The sequence below is a fragment of the Maniola jurtina genome, chromosome 9, assembly GCF_905333055.1.
Source record: "Maniola jurtina chromosome 9, ilManJurt1.1, whole genome shotgun sequence".
NCBI lineage: Eukaryota > Metazoa > Arthropoda > Insecta > Lepidoptera > Nymphalidae > Maniola > Maniola jurtina.
The window spans coordinates 8,227,203-8,254,385 of record NC_060037.1 but is presented as its reverse complement, the minus strand read 5'-3'; the positions used below and the strand labels follow the sequence as shown (position 1 = coordinate 8,254,385).

Here is a 27,183-nt window from a genome sequence, read left to right as displayed (position 1 = left end):
TCTTTAATATGTTAGTTCAATTCTTTCATTTTGGTCAGTAATTTTTTTGTGTTCTCTATTACTATGTCTTGAGTCTTGCTTTTTACACACTTCTACACTACCTATACTAATATTATAAAAGGGGTAAAGTTTGTAAGTTTGGTATAAGGGGTAATCTCCGGAAGTAATGATAAAATTCTTACACTGATAGGTAGCTACATTATTCCCAAGTGCCTATAACATACGTGAACACACGCAAGCGAAGTCACTGACAAAAACTAATCCTGATTTTAACTAAGATATTTTCATTTCCGTTCATGTATAACATCTACTTCCTTAGCATACAAATATTATGGCGTCTATTAAAGCTATCTCACGAGTCACAGCATTATCTCTGCTTCATCCAGCGATTTCCTTACATTTCTCACCGTCCAAGACAAATTGACATGACATAGCACGACTTTGTAACGACATTTACATCATTTTGCGATATAATCTCCTATTTACTGAACAGAAATCACAACTTTTGCTTAGCATTTTCTCTTTACTAGTATTTGCTTACGCATAATAAGCTTTCGTTTCTAAGAAATACTTCAAAGACTTTTCATTTTCACATTTTCACAAAGGTATGGACGCGATGAACATTTAATTGTCATTTACAATATTGTCGCAAAATTTATTCTACAGTAGGTACATACTAAGTATACATTCATTTCTACTATCTCTATTTATGAATTCACTAACTGATGACTTCGTCTACATCCAAAGACAGATTTGATTGCAGGACTAACCAGTTAAACAATAGACAAACACTCACCTTTATACTATGCATAGTTCTATAAAATTCTTCCATTCATGTTGCCTTTTCAACACAGCAGAGCTGGAAAAACATTGGCAAAATGGTAATATCAAATACTTAGGAGTTACGATAAGTAATAAGAGAACCGCGACGCAAGGAGAAGGATAATAGAATTATCCTCAATTAAGTGAATTTTGTTTTTTATTTTCTTTGATTATAATAAATCAATGCTTATTAGCTTTAAAGGCCTTAAACTGATAATAATAATAATTGAGCCTCTGATCTTCTGCAGAGATCATGCGGGCTCTCAATTATAAAATATACTGCGCACAATTCAATCAATTATTCTCCGTCTGGCATGTCCTTAATATAAACCTTACTCAAAAGCAAACTCAAAAGATTGGTTGTGTAGTAACGTATCTCTCTACGTATCTACTGACGATGACTAATTGGCCCTTTTTTAGGTTTTTAGCTCTCTTCTCTTCAAAGACCTTTTATTTATTAAAATTGTGAAGACTCTTCAATGAAGTTGAGTGTAAAACGGTACCCTAAATAGACTGCTAAAATCTTAACACTTCCTTTCGGCTTTGCCGTAGTCGGGTAAAAAAGGGTGGCTTTCTCATCCACACTAGATTAATACGTATATTCAAGCTTAAGATTTAATAAAGATCAATTAAAGTAATCTTCATTTAGACATTAATTTTGATAATAACGTGCCATAGCATCATATCCTAACGTAAACAAGTGTAAATTAAAAATTTATAACACCCCCGACAAGTGAAGGTTACAGTAAAAACTAGAAAAGAGCTGATAACTTTAAAACGGCTGAACCGATTTCTTGGATTATAGAACACTCTCGATCAAGCCACCTTTGAAACTAAAAATAAATAAATTAATATCGGTTCATTAGTTTAGGAGCTACGATGTCACAGATACACACGTCAAAAAGTAGCTGTAAATACTACATCATTAAAATGGCGATGACGCTGTGTAATGAGTAGGTATTTGATAAGAAAATTACAATGGAAGAAATGAACAGGAAAGTGGAAATCCGCATCTTCAGAGTATGCGAGAAAAACGGATGTAGACATCCGCTTGGTTACATACATTTTCCTTGATTGTTGATAATACAAAGCATGGATCACACACCATGACATCGTCAGTGTTAAAAGTAAACTAATAAATCACATCACTTTCTAATAATAATATTTTACGCAATATGTGGTTGAAAGACGCTTGAAAGTAACTAAGCTGCCGATTTTGGTTATTTATATTGTAAATTGACTACCGACTGTACAAAAATGTATGACTTCACTTTGGACATGACGAGTACATTTTTTTTTATGATATGTCTCCCACCGAATAGATTCCACATAGTCTAGACTCTAGCTCTTTAAAATATTATACTACTGTACCTACTGCTATTGTCAAGACTCTACCAAACGCAAGGCAGTTTCTACTGAAAAAAGCCTGCACTTTCTAACAATACCATTCCTTGCATAGATGGTATACGTATTTAAATCAATATCAAAAATTAGAAATCCGATTAAACACCTATAAATGTGAGAATTCAATACTTTACTGTAATTTTTTTTTTTTATTGTTTCAGATAACATATATTATGTTGCTGATGTAGACGAGTCGGAAAAACACGGACCTACCTACAACTACGCGGACTAAGAAACTACTGTTTTCTTTTAAGACGTAAGTATTACCTCGTTAGCATAACTAAGTATTATTATAATTACCTACCCTTTCATCCTTAAACCCCCCTCTTTTTCTTCTAAAAATGCCGTCTTCTTGGCAACCATTAGGACTATCAGTACCTTGGACGCTGCTGCGTGGAATGAAGAGCGAGTGATAGGTACCTAGTACCTACTCTTCCCTTACCTAATATTGACGTAAATTCTTGAGCCACGATGTTCTTCTTCGGCCAGCTAGTTGATTCACTAACTCAGTGTCTAACACTAAATGATACCCTGAGGTTGATTTGTTCTAATACATTGCTGCTTCACTGGGTGATTTTTGAATATTTTTTCGTAGCAAACAAAAAAATGAGCTCGATGGCTATGATTCAGTGTTAGACACTGAGTTAGTGAATCACCCCGCAGGTCGTTTTCTGCCGGCTATTTTCTCCTGAATTATGAGCTGAAGGAGGTCGTATTTGCTGTTTCTCTTATTATGGCCAAAGTACTCCCCACGTTTTCAGGATTTGAATTAGCATTTGTAGTACAGTTGCATTCTTGACACACCGTACTTACCCAAGAAATTCTCAACATTCTTCTATACCTATATCTACATTTCGAAAGCTTCTAACTTTTGACACAATCTAAGCCCCCTACTATAACTAACTGGTGTAACAGGAGAAATCAACAAAGGACTAGGTACCGTTATCGTATTACGATTATACGATATCGTCGCGATGTGTGTGTCTAAGTCTTAAGTGTAAATGGAGCGAAACTTTTACTGTAAATATTTTCTAGCCATACAATTTGCATAATAAAACCGACATCGATCATACAAGGCATTCTGTAAAGCACAACTTATATTTTAAGGCCTGTACAGACACTACTGGTGATCGCAGCGACGATTAGGTGAAGTGTCTAATATCGCCCCAAAAGTTGCAAGACAAGAATAATTAATGTATCAGGCGAAACGTTACAGTTACGCCGCTACTTCTCCCTTACTTATTTTTATTTCTCCACATAATTATTTGTCCACCTTGACTTATCAAAATGATATGCTGTAAAACAGCAAATCTGGGAACTTTTTCGGAATCTTGTTAGAAAAGCGTAAGTATTAGGTATACCTACTCGAAACGCCTTGCGTAGACGATCGATGCTATAACCCTAATGACAATTTCGCTTGCGGTCCTGCGGTGCTGCTATCGTTGAGGTAGAAGTCCATAGCCGACTGTACAGGCGACGTATCGCCGTACCACTACCACACGCCACTACACTGAAATGTACCTACCTACTACTAGTTTCTATGTAGGTAATTTCATATTTCTATGAAATAGCGACATACAGCGACAAAGTCAAAGTCATTTATTCAAATTGGGACCATTGTACACTTTCTGATTGTCAAACTAATTAAATACGTTAACTTAAAACAAAAGCTAAGAGGGTTCCAAATGCGCCCAAGTCTGAGAAGAGCCCACAACAATCTCAGCCGAGTATTCTTTTTTTTACTATCACCACTTTGCAAATCTGGAACGATAGTCTGGAAGGTATTTCATAGAAACTAGTAGTGTCGCTGCGATACGTCTGCTGCTGCCTGCAGTCGGCTATGGACTTGGTCACGCGCTGCCACCACTTGTGTCTGACCGAGCCTTTATCTTAGACCGTGCCGTTACGCACGCGTCGGACTTGGCCAGCATGCATTTAACGGTGGTCTCGATTTGATATGCACTGACCGAGTTCACCGTTCGATGCACCAATTCAAGTGATGCTAAAAGCAATCGACTTTAATTGCTTTTGTAATCGAATTCAATTACATAGGGTTGGCTTGGCAGGTAGGTAATTGTCGAGTTATTAAGTGATATTAGGTCGTACCTAGAGGGGTGAGTGTCGAGAGAATTGTATCTGCTCTGCCCTAGTTCAACCTAATTTAATAGTGGTTTGGGTCATACAACTGTAGGTACACATTTTTCATATAGTTTAACTAGATGATGCACTTCATCCGCATGGATTTAGGTTTTTAAAACTCCCATGGGACTTTGACTTTCCGGGATAAAAATAGCCCTTTCCCGGAATGCAAGCTAACTCTGTATCTTTGGTTAATCCTCTACTTGTCTGTGAAAGTCCTGTCAAAATAGGTTCAGCCATTCCGAAGATTAGCCCGATCAAACAGACAGACAGACAGGCAGTCATTTAGATAAAAAATAAAATTTATCTACTTACACCCATAAGTCCAGTAAGTACACTTTTAAACGGAAGACTCCAATTGGTAGCGGAACACGCACTTGACAGTAGGTTATGCTCGTAAGCCTATCTGGGGCTGGGTCACGCGTTCCGTACCGACAGGTCGCGCACGCGACGCATACGGATGAGTGAACACCATCCGCAGACGGCAATTACAATCTTCCAACAGGGATTATCTCTAATGTGAGCCGTACTGAAATAAAACTCCAAACTCACACAACTCATTCCTCATCATCATCAGCCTGTGGACATCCACTGTTGGACATATGCCTTCCCTACAGAGCGCCACCACACTCGGTCCTCAGCCTTTCAGCCACTCCCCGCCAGTTAATCATCATTAATCTACCTATTATGGGTTTTGATTCTCTTCGGGTCTTGACAGACATGATAGACAGACCGATACGAAGTGATCCTATAAGGGTCCCTTTACCACTGGAGATATGAAACTTTATTAATATAAGAATCTATTGGAAACTGTTAGCTTCGCTGACATCTCGGTATATAATTTACTATCTTTCACCAAAGTTGAATTTAAATTGCTCTATCTTTGAACAAAATAGGTTCACTAGAGCCCAATAATTTGGCTCAATATTGTTTATGATCTATTGACAAACTATTAACACTTGCGATATTGCTTTTTGAAGATCTAAGGAAACACATATCCTATGTTTTTATATGTATCTTGTAGTGCGGAATTTCTATTTTCACTTAAAAGCAACGGTGCCCTACCTACCGCGACTTTCGTATTTATGGCAACACAAATGATACTAAATACTTTCTTATGTTTTGATCAGGTTTTACTTTCTCCCGCAGTGACGAAGATCTTTTCTATAACCTACATCATTATAATAATGCCAAATATTCATACAAATGAGATTGAATTTCGGATCACAGACCGATCGATCCCAGGTCAAATGAACAAAAATAATCTCATTTGATAAATTAAGCGTAGTATCTACCAAGTACCAGTTCGTAATTTAATCCTACTTACTTTCGCTTCGAGAATTGTAAATGATTGCTTTTTCAAAGAAATTCTCCTCATAAATGAGGATTATTTGTCAGAAATAGTCCCATACTTTATTTGGTACCTAAATAATACATTAATATCGTGTTGAAAGCGGCTATATTGTTATTAGGGTATACAAATACATTTTTTAATTTAACAGGCATTTTGCTTTTATTGAGGCATCTTATAACGACGCGGACGTCTAGGTACTCAAAGTATAGATTCTTTTTTCTTGGCATTGCATCTCTACATAGATATTTAGCATTATCTTACGCATAGAAAGCGTTTGTTAATATATGTGTAACATACCTATTATATTACCTATGTTTGTGCCATTGTATGTTCACAACTGCTTAACAAATACCCTACTCATATTATAAATGTGGAAATTTATTTGTTTATTGGTTTGTCCTTCAATCACTCCGCAACGGCACAACGGATTCATGCGATTTTTTTGCATGGATAGATATAATTAAAGACCAGCCCGGCTAGCATGGGCAGTAGATAAAAATTATATCCCCGATTTATATCCACTGATTTCTATGACATCAGTGGATAATCGGGGGATATAATTTTTATCTACTGCCCATGCTAGCCGGGCTGGAGAGTGTAATAGGCTACTTTTATCCCGGTAAATCAAAAAGTTTCCATGGAATTTATCGAAACCTAAATCATCAACGAGTTAGAAATTAAAATAAGTAGGTTTAAGACAGAAAGCTGAACAACGAAACAGATTAGATAAGTACTATTTTTAAGAATACAAAGTTACAAATAAGTACGTTGTAATCAATTAAAATTCGTGACGGAAACAGTAAAAAGGTTATTTCTCGTAAAGGCAGACAGAGAAAGTTAAAGGGCTCCCAGCATCCATCGCGTGCTTTCTCTCGACTCCACTGACCTCGATGACATTATTAGGGAAGCTTAATCGATACTAATATTATAAATGCGAAAATGTGTCTGTCTGTCTGCTACCTTTTCACGGCCGTTGGGCCGTTAAAAGTATGTATGGGTTAAACTTTTGAGTTTAACCGATATTGACGATATTTGGTACAGGGTAAACTTATATCCCAGGGACGGACACAGGCTCCTTTTTATCCCAGAAAATCAAAGAGTTCCAACGGGATTCCTAAAAACCCATCCGCTTAACCGATTTGTATGAAAGGTACCGAGGTAGCTTGCGTCCCTGTAATTGACATAGCATTTTATCCCGGAAAATCAAACAGTTCCCACTGGATCTTTGAAAACCTAAATCCACGCGGACGAAGTCGCGGGCATCCTTTAGTTTACCTCTGGAAGGTAATAAATTAGTTTTTAGACTGTAGCTATACAATTAATTATAATCACGACACTACGGCAGGGCCGATTTAGGAGGCAGCTAGATAAATCCAATATAGCGTGGGCCCTACACATGGGTCTGCCGCTCAGTACATGCCACTCGAGTGCTCATAAAAATCTTATAAGAAACTAAGCGAACTTATTGTTGCCTGATCTGATACTGAAGCGCGCGAATAATAATATCGGTCAAATAAAAACAAAAGTTGCATTACAAGTTTTACAAGATAGGTAGGTCGAAGGCCCCCAATGTCGGATCCCATTTGCGATTTATAATATGACCTCGAATTTTAATTTAGAAACTCTGATGGACAACCTGTTTCAATACTCGTTTTCTTCAGTGCGGATTTAAAGCATTGGTATAGTTTTAACGTAAAGTTTGTTATCCATAGTAGTAAACGGAAAGTAACTCTGTCTGTCTGTGCGTTTGTTACGTTTTTACGGCTCTACCGCTGAACCAATCTTGACGAAAGCTTGCATCCAAGAAGAACATAAAATATTTTTTATCCCAGCTAGTAACTTAGGTATAATTGTTAGATACTCGGTCTTACTACGAACACTTGAGAGAAGTTAAACTGACGTTGTATACGAGTGTGCCTAAACTTTTATAGTAAGACTAGTTATTTTTGTTGTATTTCTATTTACAAGGAATTCATAACTAAAGCACTAGGTACAAAAATTTCGAAAGTTGACGAAAATTTTGTATAAATCTATTTAGATTTTGCATGAAACATGAGAGTATCGAATCGAAGCCCTGGTGTTCTTTAATCTGTGTGACATGGTCCACTAAAATCTATGACCGCACTTGACCTGCCGTCGCAGCCTATGAAGTACCTAGGTGCGTCTTTAATAACAAGTAGGTACAGCAGTTATTAGGTCGATACAAACTGTATTATTATAATGTTATTTTTACGAATGTCCAATTAAAAAGTCTGAAAACCTAAGCGGGTGAAGATTCATTCGAGGTTATAGGGTATTCGGGTAGAGTACTAGGTACAAACTCATTTATAGAACCTCACTAACGAAATAAAACTAACGTGCGTATTATGCTGAGGGCGCTGACCTGCAGTAACAAAAATAACAAGCAGACTTTCAGCCTGAGCGCAGTTAGTGCAAAAAGTCGTCGAACTGTCTAGTGCTACACGAATAAACTTATACGAGTACGCATTACCCATATTTATATCTACTTAGGTTTCACATCTAATAGAGCGACTAAGAGCGATGATAGCCTAGTGGTAACACGTCGGCAACCTATTCGGGAAATCGTGGACTCGATCGCATCTCTAAGTTTTCGGAGTTATATGTGCGTTTAAGGCAAATTACTTAATATCACTTGCCCTAACGGTGAAGGAAGACATCGTTAGGAAACCTGCATGTCTGAGAATTATCCATAAATGTAAATGTTCTTAGAGAAGTCTGCCCTACCGCACTTAGCCAGCATCGTATCGACTATAGCAAAACCCTTGTCATTCTGAGAAGAGGTTCGTGCTCAGTAGTGAGCCGGCGAGAGATTGATGATGATGATGATGAGACTCTACAAGCAGTTCAAGGGTAAACGTTGTTTCAGTCTGAGACACTGAATCATATTTTTTCAATTTAGTTGACACTGAATCATATTTTTTCAATACGTCTTGAGCACTGAATTATATTATGTTCCAACGTACATTTGCGGACTATTTTAGACAGTCTATATTCTTTTAGTTTAACCAGCCGCAATAGATTTGAGATTTTAATCATAATCATGCACATGCAAATTTTGGAACCGAATCATACTAGATTTCAACATGGAGTTGAGGAGAGGAGAACAACGGGGATCAAATCAATAAATTCCTGAATGTCCGTAACGCATTGGCGGTCCCTCTGGTGCTGGAAATGTTCATAGACTGCAAGAATCACTTAATATCAAATGATGCACGTATTTGTTCGCTATTTATACACAAAAAAGCAGCCTGAATCAAGTCAAGCCTGCTCGGTCTGAGCCCGCCTGAGGGTGCTCAAAAACTTTGTAATAATAATTGTAGTCGTAGTTACCTACTGTTATAATGTAAATCGCGATCAAGCAATTCGTCTGTAAGAGTTGTTAGAGAAAGTATCTTGTGAGAAATTACTATAAAGGGCGTCTAGGCGACATCTTGTCTCGTCTGCCCTCCCAGACCGTTAAGATTACAAATACCGTTATTGCATTCTACCTGCTTTATCACCTGTCGACGTCGGGCAAGCTCGTCTTTGAATCGTTATGTTGCGTAATAGCTAATAAACAAACAAGTACATAGTTATAAATTGTCTCTTTACACGATAGTTTCTCAATGCACGAGAGATATGCTTATACTCAATATCTTCTTCTTCTTTCTCTTGTCCTTGGCCTGTTTCATTTAGGATCGGGCCTGCTAGGAGGGATCGGTAGGTAAATACGCGTCAGGATTTTCTATCCTGGGTTGTCATTAGCAAGATGACCTTTAACACGTCTGTCTCGAAATTTGACCATCATGTCTCTTCCTCAGCTATACCTTCGCATACACTCGTAATATTCCTCCCGATTGAATTTCGAGACTATGAGACTAGTAACAAGTTGCGCAAGGGATATTACCTATACAGCACAAGTGTGTGCCCAAACACGTCATCAATAAAGTAGTATCTTACACCTCACAATCAATCAAACCTGTTTGGATTATTTAAAAACTTGCTTGGATTAAGTAATTGGAGGCCTAATGCAAAAAGTCTTGAGTCCATTTTTACAAACATTTATGAATATTGCAATAGATAAGTTCTACAATAAGCTTTATCTTTTTTATCCATTTCATATTTTCAATGCATTTAACTCTGTTGTATTTAACATTGTTTTACTTTTAAATATTAAGGATTTGTGACTAATCAACTTTTTGCATTGGAGCCTCCAATTAGAGGTATAGAAGAGAGGTGCTAAAGTTGGCACTGAATTATGTTAACAATTGCAAGCTCACTGACACTTTGTATTTATAAGGTCTCATGTTCTTGCTCACCACCATTTTTGTTATAATTTAACGAATGAATTACCTAAAAAAGGTACATAGATGTGTGTTTACATAATTTTAATGAATTTTTTCTCTCTTACTTGCAGGTTTCACCTTATGCTCATCATGTTGCGGCCAGACGAAAGCATCAGATAGTCGGCCGGTTGCAACGCAGCATGGGTGCAAATATGGGCAAGAACTCGAGCCTGCTCGACGCGCTGCCCTCCACCCAGGGCACACTCCACGTCGTCATGCTCGGCCTGGACTCAGCCGGCAAAACCACGGCGCTCTACAGGCTCAAGTTTGACCAATACCTGAACACCGTCCCGACTATAGGCTTTAATTGTGAGAAGGTCAAAGGCACAATCGGAAAGTCTAAGGGTGTCAATTTCCTTGTGTGGGATGTCGGCGGACAGGAAAAGCTCCGGCCGCTATGGAAATCATACACGCGATGCACGGATGGCATAATTTTTGTTCTAGATTCCGTTGACATCGAGAGAATGGAAGAAGCTAAAATGGAGCTGATACGTACAGCTAAATCACCAGACAATACAGGCGTTCCAATTCTGGTACTCGCAAATAAACAAGATTTGCCAGGCGCAAAGGAACCGCGAGAATTGGAGAAGCTGTTAGGTTTACATGAACTAGTCTCGTCGCCGCACGGGTCCCGTGACGCACACTCGTGGCATGTGCAACCTGCTTGTGCCATTACCGGGGAAGGATTGCACGAGGGCCTCGAAGCACTGTACGAGATGATACTTAAGAGGAGAAAACTAGCCAAGCTGCAGAAAAAACGAGTGAGATAAATGACTCTACGTCATAATCTAAATGATAAATATTAGTCAGGAGACGTAAGAGAGTAAAATAAAAATAATGCTCATGGGATGGATATTAGTAGAGTCCTCGATCGAACACCAAATATTGTTTTTAATATAGGTTTATAACGTCTTATGAAGATATTCCATCATAGTGTTGCTCAAATTTACATTTTGAAGGAAACTAATATTTTGATAAATTGGTTTTACCGCTAGTCATTTTCTTTTGAAAATAGCTAGAGGATGAAATATTAACAATGACGACGCTATGTTACAAAAACACTTTAACAATAGTAGTACATAGTTACAACTGAGTTTCTTTAGTTAAGTTCTTACAATACATGGGGAATCAAATCACTATATCAACAACGATAAAACATGGAATGAATTTTAAGCAAAATGCAAATCTTTTAAAACTTTATGATATAACTTCCTTTTGATCCTTTTGTTTCTATTTGATTATTATTATACTAATAATAATAATCAGATAGTAAAGTAAGCCTTTTAACTAGGTACTTTGTACCTACTTATCCGTGTAATCACGTGTAATATGAAATCATTTTTAACTTCTTTTGGGCAATCTATTCTGAAATATAATTCATGGCATAAAATGAAACATAATAAATGTACTTTTTTCCTAACTCCGACTCCTTGTATATAACCACTGTAAATATATTTTAGTACCTGTAATTACTTAAAAAATTCTGGATTCTGTCTATTGCATTGGAAATTACTCTACCTACTTCTAAAAAATGAAAATTTCTTATTAAAGAATTGCATTTGATATTACATTTTCTTCAGTATAAATGAAAAAAGAGAAAATATGAAACATCACGGCCGAAAGTACACGATACATTATCGTTTCATGTTTATTGATAGCGATAAATTAATAATTAGGTATTTATTTATTTACTCGTAGATATAACTTAGAATAAATATAACCAATGTATTGAACTAATTAAGCTTTTACCAGAATGTTTATGTTACTTACCTTGTAAATATGTAAATTCCAAATGTGTAGTTATTCGTCAATACCAAGATACCAAACATTTATATGAGTAGGTAAACTATTTACCTTTTGTTATTATATTTGTTTTAATAAAATCATTAACGCTATTGTAATTGTATTGTGTTTAATGGTGATCCATAAATGTTATTTTTAATGAATCCCCGTAATAAAGTCTGTTTTCAATATATAAGTACGTTGATTTATTTAAAACTACAATATTTAGGTTTGCCCTCATCTTTACATTCATTGAAGGTAAGACTTGAGATAATTGGCTGGGTCTTCGTTTTCAGTCCAGTCAGTGAAAAGCAACAAATACTCCTTTTCAAATTCTGTTAAGGTTATCCTTTCTTTACTTTCAGTTATTACTTTACGTAAAGAATTATGTCTTTTAGTACTTTTATTTCTATCAGAAATAATTTTAATTTTATCAGCATCTTTTTTAATTGGTATGTCTAGATTTTTAGCATCAATTCCATAAGCCTTTAGCAACGTCCGCTCTAATCTATGAAATAAACGTAATTCCTTAGCAGCATTTTTAGCTTTTTTAGATTTCAAACGTTCCGACTCCACGCATTTTAACACTGCACGTCTGACGGTATTACTCTGTATTTCATCTAATCGTTTAGTATAATCCATGTAGAATATTTCAATAGACTTTGCTACTAGAGTTATGTCTAAATTTATTGGTTTCTCAAGAAATACTTTTTCGTAACAAAATTCTAAATGTGAAATCAATTTTAAGACATCCGGTACTCCGATACTATTGTAGAACAATCCAAATAGTATTTTATGAAATTTAAGCTCCAACTGAGCACACCTGTCTTCACTAAACTTTAAAAGATTTTCATAAATCTTAATTACATTAGTGACTACCGCATACTCTTGAAAAATAACTTCTTTAAGTTTTTTTATCCCTTCTTTAAGTATCTTTGTGTGAGGAGTCAAATGATTAACATGAGTATAATAATGAAGTTGCTGGTTTTCCATTGCATCGAACACATCTATGAGATCTTTAGGCTGCGTAAAATAAAGTACAGGTCTGATTGGTGTTCCATAACATATCTTGCGCAATTTCTCAAATATTATTGCAAATGTATCGTCTTCCTGAGAATTTCCATAGTCAAACCCCTTTGCTTCAATTTCAACAGATCTGGCGAATTCCCTATTATTAAGACGCCATGTTGGGGGTGATAAATAATACAAAAATCTTCCATATTTAAGCTGAATACCGTACTTATATTCTAAGCTAATAAGCCTAGACTGCAAAGTAAATTTTTCAATCCCCAAATTTTGTAACTCCTTTATCTTCCAATCTAATTGGTATTTAACTTTATCCCATTTCGAAAGGAAGCCCATGGATTTCTCATAATCTTCTGATATAAATGTGTCAAAGTATTTCGCTTGATCAGTTAGCCTTTTTACTGATAAAGCGTAAATATCTAGTTCATTACGGTAATTTGTTTCTATGTTTAAAATGCAATCCTTCTTTATTCCTGTGTTATGTTTAAGTTGCAATATCTTATTAATTGATTCTTGAAGAGATTTATAAACTGGATTACCGAATTGCAACGCTCGACCTCCTAAATAGCTATAATATTCCGTGTCCACATCGATCACTGAGTAAATATCATTTAACGGACGATCTACATGTAAACGCTTTTGCAAATCAGTGCTTATGATTTTATATTTGTCATAAATACTGATACTCAAGCTTTGCTTGAAACGATTTTTATCTTTTTGCTTACGGTAATGTTTAAAAGGTAAAATAATTTCACATTGCTTCAGTTTAATTATAGGCAAAGATACTTCTTCCGGTAAATTATATCTCTTCAATTCGACATCAGATAATTCTCTTCTACATTTCCTCGTTGCTTCGTTTTGTTTCTTATTTATTGACGAGACAAACAATTTATCAGAATAAATTCGTTTTTTGGGTATATTAATGATAACGGATTTGTTATCCTCGTTCAGCATTTTCTATACAAAAAGGTATCAAAAATAACTAATGTCAAAAAAAACAATTAAACCATCTAGATTAGGCTTTTAATTCGATATATTTCAAACAGAATCAATTAAAGTTTGATACGCACATACTTTAATGGAGACTAATAATGATAATTATTATTAAATAATCACATACGAATAAATACACATCCAGAATTTCATAATGCACTCATTACAAAAAGTACTTATACAAAAGTATAAAATATAAAAGCAAAAGTATTTTATAATATAAATAATCGTACTCTTAAGGCATTATAGATTTTCGTGGTATCCATTCAAAAGCAGGTTTTACAAATTTATAATATTCAGCCAAATATGGTGCTGGATTCATTCCTTCACACCATTCTGTAAATAGTAGTAAGCCATCTCTTTCCTCTTGATTTATTTTATATTTTTGAGGCTGCATCCGTTCACCATTATCCATTTGTGACTTTCGTCGTTCTGCAATTGCTAATGCCGCTCTGCTTTTGCTATTAAGGAATTTCGTCAGAACTGGTCTCTTATACTGTGCTGGAGGTAAGAAAGCTTTATTCATGGCTACAGTCATTTCACGGAACGCTCTTAGTTCACGCTGAGCTAAGAAAGCATTTTTCATTGTTCTTAAGTCCTGAGCATAGAAATCGTTTCGAGCTTGATTAACAATCTTGAAATCTAATGAATCAAGACGTAAATTGTAATCCTCATACATGACTTCTAAAATTTTCATAGGCTCTTGCAAGTTTTGATGACCTTCCTCACATTTACCGAATACTTGTTCATAAACGTATTCTATACAAATTTTTAACTTTAATGTACTCGGACTAGCTACACTGTTATAAAATGTTGTATTGAGAATCCGGAAAAACTTTCCTTGTAAATTGTTTTCATTGTAGCTTTCTCTAGCTATTTCATTATTAATGCTGTCAATGTAAAATTGAAAATAATCCAGTTCTTGTTTAGTCACGTTTTTTAAATGTTTAATTCGATCTTGTAAAAGTCTATAAGGAGAGCCTGTTTTGGAAAGTTGTGTTAAATACTCTCTACTTTGTAATTCCATGGTTCGAAATAAATATAGCATTTGTTCAGGACGATTAAAATACATATTTGGCGGATAGGGGTTTTGCAGCTCCTGTTTAGCTACCTCTACCATCCTATCTATATCTAGTGTTTCGACTAAATCGTTGTCCGTCACGAATTCCTCACTTTCAAATTCTATCGAATGAACTTTATTTTTCAATTTTTCATCATGCAATTGACGCCAAGACAGGGGTGCGACAAATATCAAGTAACTCCTATAAGTCTTCAAAACATTGCGAATGGCATCGAGTTTAAACAATTTGTTATTTAATATCGTTAGCTCTGTTACATATCCAAGAAATTCAGAATTTTTTGCAACTAACTCTGTGTACGCTTTCTCAGCTTTAGAAACCATAATACATGATCTCTTGTAGTCTTCCGTAAGGAATCTTTGGAAATTTTTTATATGTTGTTTTAAGTTAGCTGCAATTTTATCATGCTCGGTACTTTCTGTGGCTAGGTTTTGGTCAATTTTCAGAATCAGATCTCTTCGGTATCCTATTTGTTGACGATTCATTGCATAACTTCGAATATTATTAATGTAAACTTTAATATCGTCAAAGCAACGTAAAGGGCGTCCTTCAATAACTGTATAAAACTCGGGTTGAATTTCTACCACTGCTCTTACATCATCCGCTGGTTCTCTGGTTACAAAAACACTTTAACAATAGTAGTACATAGTTACAACTGAGTTTCTTTAGTTAAGTTCTTACAATACATGGGGAATCAAATCACTATATCAACAACGATAAAACATGGAATGAATTTTAAGCAAAATGCAAATCTTTTAAAACTTTATGATATAACTTCCTTTTGATCCTTTTGTTTCTATTTGATTATTATTATACTAATAATAATAATCAGATAGTAAAGTAAGCCTTTTAACTAGGTACTTTGTACCTACTTATCCGTGTAATCACGTGTAATATGAAATCATTTTTAACTTCTTTTGGGCAATCTATTCTGAAATATAATTCATGGCAAAAAATTCTAAATGTGAAATCAATTTTAAGACATCCGGTACTCCGATACTATTGTAGAACAATCCAAATAGTATTTTATGAAATTTAAGCTCCAACTGAGCACACCTGTCTTCACTAAACTTTAAAAGATTTTCATAAATCTTAATTACATTAGTGACTACCGCATACTCTTGAAAAATAACTTCTTTAAGTTTTTTTATCCCTTCTTTAAGTATCTTTGTGTGAGGAGTCAAATGATTAACATGAGTATAATAATGAAGTTGCTGGTTTTCCATTGCATCGAACACATCTATGAGATCTTTAGGCTGCGTAAAATAAAGTACAGGTCTGATTGGTGTTCCATAACATATCTTGCGCAATTTCTCAAATATTATTGCAAATGTATCGTCTTCCTGAGAATTTCCATAGTCAAACCCCTTTGCTTCAATTTCAACAGATCTGGCGAATTCCCTATTATTAAGACGCCATGTTGGGGGTGATAAATAATACAAAAATCTTCCATATTTAAGCTGAATACCGTACTTATATTCTAAGCTAATAAGCCTAGACTGCAAAGTAAATTTTTCAATCCCCAAATTTTGTAACTCCTTTATCTTCCAATCTAATTGGTATTTAACTTTATCCCATTTCGAAAGGAAGCCCATGGATTTCTCATAATCTTCTGATATAAATGTGTCAAAGTATTTCGCTTGATCAGTTAGCCTTTTTACTGATAAAGCGTAAATATCTAGTTCATTACGGTAATTTGTTTCTATGTTTAAAATGCAATCCTTCTTTATTCCTGTGTTATGTTTAAGTTGCAATATCTTATTAATTGATTCTTGAAGAGATTTATAAACTGGATTACCGAATTGCAACGCTCGACCTCCTAAATAGCTATAATATTCCGTGTCCACATCGATCACTGAGTAAATATCATTTAACGGACGATCTACATGTAAACGCTTTTGCAAATCAGTGCTTATGATTTTATATTTGTCATAAATACTGATACTCAAGCTTTGCTTGAAACGATTTTTATCTTTTTGCTTACGGTAATGTTTAAAAGGTAAAATAATTTCACATTGCTTCAGTTTAATTATAGGCAAAGATACTTCTTCCGGTAAATTATATCTCTTCAATTCGACATCAGATAATTCTCTTCTACATTTCCTCGTTGCTTCGTTTTGTTTCTTATTTATTGACGAGACAAACAATTTATCAGAATAAATTCGTTTTTTGGGTATATTAATGATAACGGATTTGTTATCCTCGTTCAGCATTTTCTATACAAAAAGGTATCAAAAATAACTAATGTCAAAAAAAACAATTAAACCATCTAGATTAGGCTTTTAATTCGATATATTTCAAACAGAATCAATTAAAGTTTGATACGCACATACTTTAATGGAGACTAATAATGATAATTATTATTAAATAATCACATACGAATAAATACACATCCAGAATTTCATAATGCACTCATTACAAAAAGTACTTATACAAAAGTATAAAATATAAAAGCAAAAGTATTTTATAATATAAATAATCGTACTCTTAAGGCATTATAGATTTTCGTGGTATCCATTCAAAAGCAGGTTTTACAAATTTATAATATTCAGCCAAATATGGTGCTGGATTCATTCCTTCACACCATTCTGTAAATAGTAGTAAGCCATCTCTTTCCTCTTGATTTATTTTATATTTTTGAGGCTGCATCCGTTCACCATTATCCATTTGTGACTTTCGTCGTTCTGCAATTGCTAATGCCGCTCTGCTTTTGCTATTAAGGAATTTCGTCAGAACTGGTCTCTTATACTGTGCTGGAGGTAAGAAAGCTTTATTCATGGCTACAGTCATTTCACGGAACGCTCTTAGTTCACGCTGAGCTAAGAAAGCATTTTTCATTGTTCTTAAGTCCTGAGCATAGAAATCGTTTCGAGCTTGATTAACAATCTTGAAATCTAATGAATCAAGACGTAAATTGTAATCCTCATACATGACTTCTAAAATTTTCATAGGCTCTTGCAAGTTTTGATGACCTTCCTCACATTTACCGAATACTTGTTCATAAACGTATTCTATACAAATTTTTAACTTTAATGTACTCGGACTAGCTACACTGTTATAAAATGTTGTATTGAGAATCCGGAAAAACTTTCCTTGTAAATTGTTTTCATTGTAGCTTTCTCTAGCTATTTCATTATTAATGCTGTCAATGTAAAATTGAAAATAATCCAGTTCTTGTTTAGTCACGTTTTTTAAATGTTTAATTCGATCTTGTAAAAGTCTATAAGGAGAGCCTGTTTTGGAAAGTTGTGTTAAATACTCTCTACTTTGTAATTCCATGGTTCGAAATAAATATAGCATTTGTTCAGGACGATTAAAATACATATTTGGCGGATAGGGGTTTTGCAGCTCCTGTTTAGCTACCTCTACCATCCTATCTATATCTAGTGTTTCGACTAAATCGTTGTCCGTCACGAATTCCTCACTTTCAAATTCTATCGAATGAACTTTATTTTTCAATTTTTCATCATGCAATTGACGCCAAGACAGGGGTGCGACAAATATCAAGTAACTCCTATAAGTCTTCAAAACATTGCGAATGGCATCGAGTTTAAACAATTTGTTATTTAATATCGTTAGCTCTGTTACATATCCAAGAAATTCAGAATTTTTTGCAACTAACTCTGTGTACGCTTTCTCAGCTTTAGAAACCATAATACATGATCTCTTGTAGTCTTCCGTAAGGAATCTTTGGAAATTTTTTATATGTTGTTTTAAGTTAGCTGCAATTTTATCATGCTCGGTACTTTCTGTGGCTAGGTTTTGGTCAATTTTCAGAATCAGATCTCTTCGGTATCCTATTTGTTGACGATTCATTGCATAACTTCGAATATTATTAATGTAAACTTTAATATCGTCAAAGCAACGTAAAGGGCGTCCTTCAATAACTGTATAAAACTCGGGTTGAATTTCTACCACTGCTCTTACATCATCCGCTGGTTCTTCAATAAAAAGTCTTTCGGAAATATCTCTAGTTGCTGCTATTCTAAGATTATCTTTTAAATGTAATGGTTGCGACCATCTATTTCTGCTCATAAGTTTTTCTTTACGATCACTGTATTTAATAAATGAAAGTAATTTTTCTGTCCTTGGTACGCGAAACGGTCGCGAAACTTTTTTCACTTTCTTATCATCGACCACTGTATGTTTTCTATTGGCGAAATAGTGCTGAGTATTTTGCACATAGCGACGACGGAAAATAATATCTAAAGTTTTTAAAGGAACCATTGGTTTACGTTCCTCTTTCAAGCAAGACATTGTTGATCTGCTGATATATTATGATAATCTAAAATTAACTGCAATAATAAAGACTTATAAAATTGCCCCAAAATGTTCCATTCTTGACAAATTCTTGATTTTGTCACTGTCAAAGACTTGTTTTTTCTTTCTGCTCTCTAAATTTATAAAATTAAAAATATGAAATTGATTCTACAAGGTATTACCTTACTTTTTTTTTGATTCTCTCACTAAACTCTACTAATAAAAGAAAGCTGGACTTGCCATCTTGCTCATCTATTGTACTTTAATATGTACATATCTGTAGACACAGACTACACTATAGAAATGCGTGTTATTACTTTATTATTCATTCTTCTTTCGCCCCGTAGGTTCATGGGAAGACTTCAATCGTTTGCTTAACTTATCAACATCCTTTAATAATTTGCTAGCATCTGTTGCTTGTTTCATTTCTTTGACTCCATTCTCATAGGTTTCTTTTTCTATCGCTTTTATAAGATCTAAATCAAATGCCGACAAATCCAACATTAAATCATTGTATTCTCTTTCAAGAGACATCGTCATATCCAAAGAACTTAGATTTGCGTCATTCGGTGCTACTACTTTTTCATAGGCAAACTCAACGTAATTGAAAATTTGCAAAACCATTTCAGACGACACCAAATAGCGTATTTCATTGTCTAATATTCGAAAAAACGCCTCTTTTAGCTCTACTGCATGTTGCTCATTCAAGGATATTATTTCATATGTTTCATCAACCTGCAAAATATAAAAAAATTAAATACTATAATGTTATGTTAATTAACTTTTAAATGAAATTTATGATATTTTTAAACCTTTTCTTGTATAAAATCCAATTCTTTGTGTATCATATTCTTTAGAAATCCGAGCGATTTTAAAAATTTATTCTTTTCAGTATTAAGTTCCTCCGTCACCAAAAGGTAGTTTAAATTTTGCTTTTCTAGAAGATCAAAGACATGAAGTAATTGTTCAGGACTTTCAAAATAAAGACGAGGAGGAGGATATTTGCTTAAACGTTCTTTTACTTGACTCTTGTTAATTTCGCTATAAATGTCTGACTCCATAGTAATAATTTCCAAGTACTCTATATTTAGATTTACATTATTTTTCTCTTGCCATAAAATTGGCGCAGCTTTATGAAGGAAATTTTGAAAAGACACCAAAATTTGGAAAGTCTCGTCTATATACTGTAACTTAGACTTCAGCGTGGCTAACTCAAAATTAGCCTGTTTATGCTCTTCCGTTTGATTATTTAATTCCTTAGCTAAGTTATCAGATTTTCGCATTATCGCTATCGTTTTATTATTATCGTGTGCTAAAAATTTGTCGAAACTATGTTGATATTCGTCAAAATGTTTCGAAGCAGTGTTGTAAATCTTCTTTTCCGTATCAATTTCCCTCGTAATTCTTAAAATTTCATCTTTCAAGAACCCATGCAGTGTCCGTTTTAGAGCTATATCTCTAATATTTTTTTTGTACTTGCTGATTGACTTATTAGTTCTAATCGGTCTTCCTTCTACTAATGAATAGAAATGAGGATCGACATCTAAAATTGTTTTGATATCACAATCACTACTTTGCTCAATGGGAGGTAGTTTTATAGCACCAAATTCTTTTTTAGACAATTTTTTTACCAATTTTTTTTCCATTTTATTTAAGATATCAACACACGGACACTTGAAACTATTCTGTTTTGAACTCGCACACCTACCACGTATCCATTATCACGTTACTATAGTGATGTAGAAGGTGGGTCAATTTGTTCAATATCACTATAGAAACTAACTATTCACATAATATAAAAACATAACTTTAGCTTCCTATACAAAACGCTGCTACTGTTGGTACTTTGTATATCTACTCTACTAAAACTCGACCCGGGTATGTACCCACCAGGGTGTTAGAGTTGAAGTGATTGCAATCAAACCAAGTACTTTAGGGCCAATGACTAGATAATATAATATATTACAACCTTAAGTACCTACTACAATATTTTACTATTAAACATGATTGTGTAAACGTTTCAATCAGTAGAATCACTGCCACTTTGCCGGTCCTCTTTTTCCTCGTCCTCGACCTCTTTTTTCACCAACTCCCATGGCATCACAGGCAGGGGCTCCACAAAGCAGTCGTCTATTTTCAGCTTATAAAGTTGTCTCGGCGTGAAGTGAGTTTTAAGTGGCCATACATGTTCTGTGAAGAAAAGGGTTGAATTAGTAAACTGTACTGCCACTTCGAACCACAGTGGCGTCATCAGCGTGCTCTGGTTGTCTAAGTCTGAGATATTTTAAAGAGCGTACTTTGACTTTACTATCTAAGTATAGTATAGGTACTTTGACTTTGCTCAGATTATACGTCTTAGTCTTGAGCAAATATTTGAGCAAAATCATAGTAGATCTCAGCCATTATCCTACATAACCTGCAGCTCTAAATGCCCACCACCACCACCGAATAATGTGAAAACCACACCAAAATCAGAACAGAAATTTTTGACAAAAATTGTGTCAGACACAAACTGAAATACCTACCTACTTGCTTCCACATAGAAAATAATACAAGCGCATATTATTCGTCAACGTTGCTAAAATAGACCATCCTTGTGAAATCTAATCACACTAATATTATAAAGGCGAAAGTTTGTATGTGTGTGTGTGTGTGTGTGTGTGTGTATGTTTGTTACTCCTTCACGCAAAAACTACTGGACGGATTTGGCTGAAATTCGGAATGGAGATAGATAATATCCTGGATTAGCACATAGGCTACTTTTTATCCCGGAAAACCAAAGAGTTCCCACGGGATTTCAAAAAACCTAAATCCACGCGGACGAAGTCGCGGGCGTCAGCTAGTAGATAATAAAAAAGAGGTAAATACAATTTAATAGGGACATACCATAATAGAAAGCGTAGTCATCAACACGTCGATGCAAATGAGCGACATGGCGAAGGTCTAGAATGTACTGTGACTGCAAGAGGTAGTCAATTAGAGCCACTTCGGGCAATGCTTCCATCTTGGGGTCCACGGCGCTCAAGCCTTCGAACGATAACTGTCGATAAGTACACAGACACCTCAATAATCTTTAAACATTACTGCTCGGTCAAGCTAAGTTTGCACCTCGCGTCGATTACGTCACACTGACGCTTAGGTACGGTATGCGAACCGTACTGACGCGACAAGACAACCGCGGGGAGGTGAGCGGCGAAGTGGGAGAGGCAACGCATTCCAGCGAGGTGCAAACTTAGAGCGACCGAGTTATACTAGGTAACTCGCCTCCGCTACACTCGAGGTGGAAATTCTGCACTCTTTCTTAGCAGGGGTTTACTTTATAGACCAATCCTACCTACTCAAATCTCAAGTTTCCTGACCCATCTGTTAAGCGGGACATTGATATGGCAGATCGCAGAGAATACGAGTATCCCAGTCAAAAATATCAAAAATCATTAAGGCAGACAGGTAAAGGGCTTTTTAATAAAATAAACTCATTAGAGTCGTTGGGCTATTGAGCCCAACGTGTGACAACGTTGACCCTTGGGGCAGACTGAAATCAAAGACTACAGTAATTGTACTGACATCCGAAATGTCGTAGGTTCGGATTCCAAGCTTTACAAACTACATAAGTTGCAGCTACACTCAGTTACGTCGTTAGAAAATAAGTCGATAGGAAAGTTGTAAGGTACTCACATTTTCGTCTGCTTTTGCGTACGCACAGATCCTTTTAATCTTATCAAGGCATATCCTTAGCTGTTCCATGTGTTCTGACAACGGTCCGTGGACATCCAGCTTTCCAATAAGAGAAGGTGGTCGTGCGGTGAATGCTCGCCAATCTTCCAACAAGAACTAAGAAACAAAATTGACAGCAAACGATATTATTTTATTCTGTAATCTATTGCTAAAGACGGGACCAGTAGTGCAGCAGCCAGCAGCATTGTGCTTTGTCGCTTACTTTGTCCCAAGTTCGATTTTCAGCTGGGTGGCAATATCTAAAAAGATAGGTACGTATATACATCGATGGAAGAACAGAACACAAGGCACACTAAAATTCTAGTGCAAAGCATAACCAAAGAACCACGCCTGGAGTGGAAATGCGACAGAACCAAGAAACAACACATACTGGACAAACCATACAAAATATATCCAGAGATAAACATAGATCCGAAGTCAACACGAGATGCAATAGAAGTGTACACCGATGGATCCAAAACAAAAACTGGCACAGGAGCAGGAGCTTACTGCCAAGAACTAAACATGAGAATAAGTCACGCACTCGGTAAGGACAACTCTGTCTTCCAAGCAGAGTGTGTAGGCATTACAACCGCAGCCATAGCAATGGCAAATCGACAGGTAAAAAACTTTAAGATTAACATTAACTCAGATAGCCAAGCTGTTCTCAAAGCTTTGGCTAAATTCTCGACAACCTCCGAACTCATACAAGACTGCCATAAGGCTCTGGAAACACTCGCCATGTCGAATGACATCACCCTACGGTGGGTCAAAGAACATGATGGGGACCAGGGAAACGAGGCAGCGGACGCATTAGCACGCAAGGCTACGACGCTGAAGGTGACAGGGCCACAGCCTATTGTACCCATACCCTTCAGTGAGTATAAAACTTGGTTGCATGAACTAACACTTAAAGAGCATTCCCGATTATGGGCAAGCGCAACTGACTGCAGGCAAGCCAAAGAGGCTTTCCCTAATATAGATCAACGACAAACTAACAAACTACTCCGCCTGGACAAAGGTAAACTTAGGAAGGTGGTGGGACTCATAACAGGGCACAGCCCACTAAACAAACACCTTTTCGTTATAGGTGTTACCGACAGTCCTCTGTGCAGGGCCTGCATGGAGGTCGATGAAACGCCGACGCACGTGCTCCTGGAGTGCATGGTCGTGGCAGAACAACGAGAACGCCATTTGGGTTCCCCAACCTCACTCCATGAAGTCCTCGGCAACCTGGGCGGTCTACTTGGCTTCTGGAGGGAGCTTGGATGGCTGGAGTGAAGACTTCGGCGGGGAGGGGCAACACACGCACAACAGACGGAAACGTTTAAGTGCGGAAACCAGCCCAGAGAGAAGAAGAAGATACATCGATGGGTAGGTACGTATCATTTCTAAATTGGCTCATCTTTAGATACGGCCGATAAATACCTAGCTCTGTTAACAGTATCGGCAATTTAGTTTCGATGCTATGTTCTATGACCAGTGTAATACAGTTGGGGCGTCGCCGTCGCAAAGTCCTCGGGACGACATTGGCGGCGATGTCTACGCAATGGTAGGTTCTACTGTTCTTTTCTACAGAGCGCTAAGCAATAAGTTGACAGGGGAACCAATGCAAGGCGGGTCAGGTACCACCGTCCGCGCCCCTCACGCTTTTCTTCGTACCACCAAATAGAACGCGTCGGTAGGTTTATTATGATCAGAGAGTTCTATTTTTTTGACTACATGGATCTACCTACTAGATAATGCATGCCCGTGACTTCGTCCACGTGGACTTAATATGTGCAAGAATCCCGTGGGAACTCCTCAACTTTTCGGGATAAATATTAAACAGCCCATAGAACTCTCCAGGTTTTTTATCTATATCCATGCAAAAAATCATGTGAACTAGGCATATTAAATGCGACGATATCATGATACCTACTGTTTGTATTGAATGATAGACCATCAACAGCTTGGCGCGTTTAAATATCTTTTTCTCAGGTTGTTCCGTGTGTTCCTCGTCTAACAATTTAGCGACGCCTTCAGATGCTTCACAAGATTTCTCCTCGTCTTTGAATTTCTCTTCTATCCGTTTACGTTCAGCCTCAAAAAGGAATCTTAAATGTCTATGTACAGTGTCTTCTGAACCCTAAAAAATCTATTTATGTACGTAATTATTTTATCGCTAAGTACCTTCCACTTGGTAGAGCCTAGAGAATAGAGATCCACTGCAGTATTTTGTTGCTATCAAGGATCGCTTTGCGAAATCGCTGACAGTGACATGGACCCTCATTGCGTAAGTCAAGATTCATGACTTCTTTCAAGAAGTTCCAGAATTTAGTACCTACCTATCTACTGTAAAACTTAACCTCTTACAGGTTTTTCAGTGGGTAATGAAAATGCGAATGTTATCAGTAGGTACTTACTACTTACCTACCTACTCCCTCATGTAATAGGTAGGTATAGGTACGTGTACGTTCAATGTCACTTGCATTTATTTGGCGGATCCGACACATCATGCAGTCGAGACGTGCTCCTGACATCATTCGGTATCTACGCGGACGAAGTCGCGAGCATCATTCCTAGTCTATCTATAAACTAAGATAAATAGGTAAATCACAGAAACCTTCTCGAAGAAACGCGTACTTAAGTAAAGTGTTTGCCTGACGCTTTAGGCCTTCTGGAGTTTTCACTCGTATCATGATTTATTTTATTGTCAGTTCGCGGTAAAAAGCTAACAAGGTCGTATGGGGCACACGTACAGTGCGCCTCACGCATTTCAGCGTGTGAAGCAAGTGAAGTGGGTATACCTAGGTGTGGCTGTGCCGTTCCTGTACTAAAGCATAGACTAACCTCGACAACGTGTACGAAGTAGCTGTCGTAAACCAAAAGCAATCCACGAACACTTATATCACAATAGCTAGAATTTACACCGTTTACCGTTTCTTGGAAGAGTTTTATCGTTTCTTCTTTGTTTAAAGCATGTTCGCCAGTGTATATCATGCGAATTGCGTATGCTTTCTGTAAAAATGGAATAATACTTACATAGCCCATGAGGCCGCTGATAGTTTTGAGGAAGTGCTTGGTAAAAAGCGGTTTTTAGGGTTCCGTACCAGAAGGCCAAAGGGTGCCAACGGGGCCCTATTACTAAGCCTCCGCTGTCCGTCTGTCTGTCTGTCAGCGGGCTATATCTCAAGAACCGTAATAAGTAGAGTTGAAATTTTCACAGAGGTCTATTTATTCTTACACTGTTTATTCGTACCACAAGAATGTACCAATAATAGTTTCATTTGAAGAGGTTCACGAAATCCGAGCATATTATCATAGTTCACTCTGGCACTTCGAAGGAGTGATACTTTACGGTTGTATCTACTTGGACCATCGATATGACTTGGACGAATAATTAATACTCTGTATCTACTAACCAAACCAATTCGCTCAAAGTTCTCCTCTACAACATTGAGAACGGTTCTGGTGTCCAAATCTGGCAAAAATGCCATAATTGTGATTCACATATTTATTTCTAAGTTACTTATTACTATTAAATATCGACTGTAAACAACTGTAATTATTTGCTATCGTAAACACCAACATTTGTAAATGTCAGACTGTAACTATAGAAACCTCCTTAATCTATGATAGAAACAGAAACTTCAATGCTTCAAACAGAATCTGTATGGCTGAGCCTGAGCATTGAGCTTTTTTTCCTTTTTTTGTACTTTTGTAATCTATGGTGAGGTAGCACGCAGGGTGTATGTAAAATTCAAATTTTATTTTAAAAAACCCGCTAAGTAGTAGGTAAATAGGTGATTCAGACTTGCCCACCGATGGTTCCATAACAGGGAACCATCGGTTTGGGTTGGTTTGTAACGGTGCAGTGCAGCCGCGCTACTAAATACAAACCAGATCATAATTCTTGAGAATTAATAATTATTAATATTTGATTATTTAGATTTGTAAGAGCGAAATATACTTATCTCGAACTTTACGGTTATACTTACTCTAGGACTTAATTAAATAAAGAAGAGGAAGACGTGACATGGACTTTATCTATATCCTGGACCTAGGTTTTAGCTTTACAGCGGTCAAGGACCTGCCTTTTCAGCTATTGATGTGCCAGCCTTTATGGGCCGAGCATTTCTATATATGTACCTACCTAAATTCTGGTAACCATCTGAAGACTTACTAAACTTGCAGAGTGGAGTAAAAATAGCTATTTACATATCAATTATTATTGGAATTCAGCTTTATTTACTTAAGAATATTATGGTTGAAATTGGATTAC

At 36.2% G+C, this 27,183-nt stretch overlaps 4 protein-coding genes and 1 pseudogene across 6 annotated transcripts in view; 1 reads left to right on the top strand and 4 right to left on the bottom strand.

Moving 5' to 3' along the window:
* LOC123868247 (ADP-ribosylation factor-like protein 4C) overlaps positions 1-12,040 on the top strand; it is a 74,850-nt gene extending 62,810 nt beyond the window's left edge. For both annotated transcript variants that reach the window (XM_045910686.1, XM_045910684.1), the window contains 2 exons: positions 2,388-2,482; positions 10,137-12,040. In XM_045910686.1, the coding sequence (XP_045766642.1) occupies positions 10,206-10,835 (630 nt within the window). In that variant the 5' untranslated portion in view covers positions 2,388-2,482; positions 10,137-10,205 and the 3' untranslated portion in view covers positions 10,836-12,040. The remainder of the gene's footprint in view (positions 1-2,387; positions 2,483-10,136) is intronic.
* Positions 11,683-13,996, bottom strand: LOC123868238. Its single transcript, XM_045910671.1, has one exon. It carries the CDS (start codon positions 13,825-13,827, stop codon positions 12,097-12,099), a length of 1,731 nt encoding a protein of 576 aa, XP_045766627.1. The 5' UTR covers positions 13,828-13,996; the 3' UTR covers positions 11,683-12,096.
* A 102-nt stretch (positions 13,997-14,098) lies between these two features.
* On the bottom strand, positions 14,099-17,339 carry LOC123868479. The gene is made up of 3 exons (XM_045911019.1): positions 15,896-17,339; positions 15,599-15,621; positions 14,099-15,557 (listed from the first exon to the last, which is right to left on the bottom strand). Exons 1-3 carry the CDS (start codon positions 17,156-17,158, stop codon positions 14,102-14,104), a joined length of 2,742 nt encoding a protein of 913 aa, XP_045766975.1. The 5' UTR covers positions 17,159-17,339; the 3' UTR covers positions 14,099-14,101.
* A 90-nt stretch (positions 17,340-17,429) lies between these two features.
* LOC123868251 lies at positions 17,430-21,025 on the bottom strand (annotated as a pseudogene).
* A 121-nt stretch (positions 21,026-21,146) lies between these two features.
* LOC123868243 lies at positions 21,147-26,507 on the bottom strand. 2 transcript variants are annotated; one of them, XM_045910680.1, is made up of 6 exons: positions 26,324-26,507; positions 25,752-25,919; positions 24,841-25,047; positions 22,881-23,036; positions 22,092-22,245; positions 21,147-21,395 (listed from the first exon to the last, which is right to left on the bottom strand). In XM_045910680.1, the coding sequence occupies exons 1-6, from the start codon at positions 26,396-26,398 to the stop codon at positions 21,226-21,228; spliced, it is 930 nt and encodes a 309-aa protein (XP_045766636.1). In that variant the 5' UTR covers positions 26,399-26,507; the 3' UTR covers positions 21,147-21,225. The 2 variants fall into 2 exon arrangements, with proteins under 2 accessions (XP_045766636.1, XP_045766637.1); XM_045910681.1 differs by having other exon boundaries at positions 25,839-25,919.
* Positions 26,508-27,183: the final 676 nt, after the last annotated feature.